Source organism: Polyodon spathula, chromosome 32 (assembly GCF_017654505.1).
Source record: "Polyodon spathula isolate WHYD16114869_AA chromosome 32, ASM1765450v1, whole genome shotgun sequence".
NCBI classification, from domain to species: domain Eukaryota; kingdom Metazoa; phylum Chordata; class Actinopteri; order Acipenseriformes; family Polyodontidae; genus Polyodon; species Polyodon spathula.
The window spans coordinates 5,932,874-5,937,314 of record NC_054565.1 but is presented as its reverse complement, the minus strand read 5'-3'; the positions used below and the strand labels follow the sequence as shown (position 1 = coordinate 5,937,314).

The window sequence follows — 4,441 nt, the reverse complement described above, 5'->3', positions numbered from 1 at the left end:
TTTATTGTGCTAAGAATGTTGGGTTTTTTTTTTACTTGTTTGTTTAGTTTCATTAGTTGGGTACATTGTACAATCCATGCACCTTGGCTGTTTGCCTCATGGCTGGCATATTGAAATAATTCATACTTTCATCTAGTTGTTTAAGTCATAGTGAAGATACTGAAGTCACCTTGAAGATAATGAAGTCACCAATATTGTTATATATATATATATATATATATATAATATATATATACATATATATATATATATATATATATATATATATATATATATACCAATTAAGTGAAGGTCACCATTTCTGTACTGTAGGATCGCTGATTGGTTTCTGTACTATAAACCTACAAGCAGAATAATGGAACAATTGTGTCAATTCATATTATTATTATTCATAGAAAATAACAAGAGTTTTAAAGCTGTGGGGAATTCCAGCTCTGTGGGATTCAGTGCTGTGGACCACTGCACTCCTATTCACTGCTGATGCAATCCCCGAACACGTTACGCTGTCTCAGCACAGTACTGAAGAAATAAAATAAATGTTTCATCTGTAAATCCCATCCCAGAGGGTTATCATTCTCGTTGCAGAAATGGAGGCGCTGCCGCTAGTTGTGCCCACTGCATGTGGAATGGAGGACCTGGCAGTTCCCTTTCTTCCTGAGCAGCGCATTAAACATCAGTTTCTTAACAAGTACCTCGATATTACTGCTGTTTGCTTGGAAGGCAAAGCGAGCGAGACGGTCTTTGCAGCCAGGTGAGCTGGCGAGCACTTTTTCCTTGGCTTCTGTTTTCTCACGTTAGTCTTCTTGGTTTTTTTTAAGGGTGTTCGTAAACAGTCTGTGATAAGGGTGAGATAATACTGTGTAAAAGAGAGCAGTCTTGATTTCCCCTGTCTGAATGCGCTTGCACGTATTGCATGCGTAAATGCTGTTAATAAGCTCTTGCAACAAAAACCCAATTACGATGTCTAGGAATGTTTGTGAATTGAGCATTTTGATTGGCGGAGGGGCTTTGACGACTGTGATGCTGTCTAATTCTAATTCTAGTTCTGATTATCTTCAGGTTGCAAGGAAATAACTTACCAGAGGAGCTCAATTTGGTTCAGGACTATTTCAAATTAGTGCACCATGCCTGCAGGCAGCTTGAATTAATGATGGAAAGCGAAAGGGCGCAGGATGTGAGCAGGAAACAGGAAAACCGTTTCTCTCCGTCGGGCCTCTCTATCACCAGAGATCAGTGCCTAACACCGGGCTGTCTCTACTTCTGCTCCAGGTTCACCCAGCCGTTCTGCCACCAGTGTTTCAAAAATTTCCAAAGCAAAGATCCGCCTCCCAGATCCTGTCATTCTCACCAGGAGTCCAGGAGACAGGACTGGAAAGAGAACTCGGATCGAACTACTTTCTTTGGGAGTGCCAGCCCTTTGGAGGTGAAGCTGCCCAATGGGCCGGCTTCGGCTCCCGCTGCATCTTCTAACCTTTCCTTCTTTAACGAGATCAGCATCCAGAATCGCAAAACTCCACGCCCTGGTAATTTGACTCAGGCTGCGGTGTTCCCCGATCCCTCTCAGAGACTGGTTGGAGACACTTTCACGGAGAACGAGGTCTCTCCCCAGGAGCCTGCAGACAGCATTCTGGACTTCCTGGGAGGGAGGTGTATAATCTGCAAGAAGGAGACTCGGACCTTTAATGGCTTGTGTTTCACGTGCTTGAAGATCAGAGCAGAGGCTTCGAGACCTGAGGGTCCGCAGCCCTCGTCCTCATTGGAAGGGCTTCATCCCTCGTTTGGGATGCACAACGAGGAGCTGCAAGACCCTGCCTTCCTCAGTAAAAACAATGGAAAGCTGTGCATCACCCCAGGCTGCCAATACTTCGGGACCTCACAGCACTTTGGCTGCTGCACTGTTTGTTATATTGCTGCCCAGGGTAGGTGCATTGAATGGGTCCAGATTGTCACACAGGGAAACCCTTTGCACATAAGCCATAAAAATGTGGTTTTGACCTGTAGCTCAAACATAAAGAAATATTGTAAACAGCTAATTAGTGAAGGGCTTTAGCAAATTGTCAAATTACAAGGGATCATTATACTTGCATGTGAACCAAACAGCCTGTTAACTACTGAGGTGAGGATGTATTGCGGTGCAATTGCAAGATCTCGGTTTAGGCTTGTGATTCAGGCTTGTGTTCTGACCTTTTTTTTTACAGCATGTGAGATTACCAAGCATGTAGTAACATGCTGTAACAAAAATAGTCAGCTGCACTTGGATTGCATCATGAGAAGGTTTCTTGTTTCTGCATGAATGTAGGGTGAGACACTATTAAATGCTTCACAGGGTGACTCCTTGTGGTGCTTTTCCAGGTGAAACAGGACAGCGCAGCCCGGAGAAGGTTGATGCTGGTGTTCCTAGCGCCCAGCCTCCTCAGATTTCCTCCGTCCTCAGGAACATGCCGCGGTGCTGTGCCCCCGGGTGTAGCATGCTGGGAAATCCCAGATATAACGGCTGCTGTGAGAAATGTTTCATCTTGAACAAGAATACAGGGACACAGAGACCAGAGGGCAATCCTTCAACAGAGCATCCTGGTCAGGTGAGAGAGGCGACGTTCAGTAACATGTCTACTGTAAGAGCAACTTGGTGTGAACTATCACTTAAGGTAACTAATGTATTCCTAGATTCAATTTGTATAGGCTTTTCTCTTCCAGTTCACATCCTGGTCACTTTTTACAACTGTTTAAAGTTTAAAGTACAGGGCCAAAGGGGGTTCTTAAAAACTATTACCAGCCACACAACTGCACCCCTAGTGGATATAAGAAGTATTACATTTGTTCTATGAGCGTGTTGCAGTTAATGGTTGACACGCTCTGGTGCACCAGCTGTCCTTGCCGGTTAGAAATGTTTCTAAGTGCTCTGAAAAAGAAGTGAGTCTAAATACCAGCAAGAACACAAGAGTGGTGCTATTTAGATCTGCCGCTCTTAAGATCATTAAAATCTCCTTTGCAAAGTTAGTTAGCTGGCAAGACTGACTGACTGAGTTCATTTGACTTACTGCTGCATTGCAAAGTGAGGCTCCTACTATATCTTTCATTTACGCTTTCAGAGAACCACATCCCCAAACCGTCAACACTACAGACCCACAGCCGAACACGAGTTGCTGTGTGAGAATTTTATGGAGAAGGCTTTCCTGGGAACCAGGAAAGAGCCAATTGGCCCTGCTGGCAGTGACCAGTCTGACGCAGCCAATCCAGAGCAGGCTGATAGAACCTGCAGGGCCAGTGGCTGCTGGAACTATGGCAACAGCAGATGCGAAGGATACTGCAATGAGTGCTACTGTCGAATCAGGAGCGGGCAGTGAGTCGAAACCCACACACCGGGGAACAGCGACAGCACCTTGAAGCAATTTCAAATGGAAGGCAGTGCCATCGTTCATACTGCCAAGTCCTGAGAGCACATGATGGACTGCAGTATTCTTGTGCCTCATTGTACTGTATGTAACCACTCTTTTCATTCTGGATATATCAGGCTGAGTTCTTTTGTAGCAAACAGAATTTATTTTTTCATATTTTTTTTTCATGGTGCTAATAGTATCGCTCAAATAAAAAGATGCAGCAAGAACTGCAGAATAACAGATTGTTTATATATATATATATATAAACAATCTGTTATTCTGCGGTTCTCTCTCTCTATGTATATATAATAGATAGATAGATAGATAGATAGATAGATAGATAGATAGATAGATAGATAGATAGATAGATAGATAGCAGATTGCTTGTGTATAATTGCAAGTTATGAGTATGGAGTTTCAATACCTGAAAGACCTGTTTTCTACCTCCCTGATTATTATGTCTTTCCCTACGAAACTATTGAGTTATTAACCAGACTGAACTGTTGAGAAGAATGAGAGAATAAAAGCATTTTTCGATCAGTTTTCCGCTTTCTCTGTGTGGATGTCATTCTCACTGTAATAGCTGTGTTAGATGCCAGTGTTGCAATCTTGAGATTTCAGATGTTGTGAGAAGTCAGTAGCACACAATTAGATTACTGGTTTAAAGGAATACTGTATATCTGCTTAACATTTAACTTTGTACTCATTATATGTGATCTCAAGCATCATATATAGCCTCTTCTTCACTCAATGATGCTTGGCATGTTTTATCAAGTTCCCATCATATTTTCCCTTTGGGTCTGTCTCTGAGCAAGCCTGTGCAAGGTTGAATTTCTACTGACTACTAGTGGTGTGCACTGACTGGTAATCTTTTCACCCCTGAAACGCTGAGTCTGTCAGAGATGTTCCAAAGGAAATCTGTAACAGTAAATGATGATTATGCACACATAGACAATAGAAATATGCATATATAATAACATATAAATTCAGAGACAGTAAAGTAATCCTTTAATTAGTAACACTGCAAGTTAGTAGTGACTGTGTATTCATATCAATATGAAGCC

At 42.4% G+C, this 4,441-nt stretch overlaps 1 protein-coding gene across 2 annotated transcripts; it reads left to right on the top strand.

Annotated features, from left to right (window-relative positions):
* The first annotated feature begins 296 nt into the window (after positions 1-296).
* Positions 297-3,655, top strand: LOC121303322 (tumor necrosis factor alpha-induced protein 3-like). Of its 2 annotated transcripts, none has more exons than XM_041233919.1 (4): positions 297-751; positions 1,270-1,919; positions 2,353-2,579; positions 3,090-3,655. In XM_041233919.1, exons 1-4 carry the CDS (start codon positions 588-590, stop codon positions 3,342-3,344), a joined length of 1,296 nt encoding a protein of 431 aa, XP_041089853.1. In that variant the 5' UTR covers positions 297-587; the 3' UTR covers positions 3,345-3,655. The 2 variants fall into 2 exon arrangements, with proteins under 2 accessions (XP_041089853.1, XP_041089852.1); XM_041233918.1 differs by having other exon boundaries at positions 299-751; positions 1,060-1,919; positions 3,090-3,651.
* Positions 3,656-4,441: the final 786 nt, after the last annotated feature.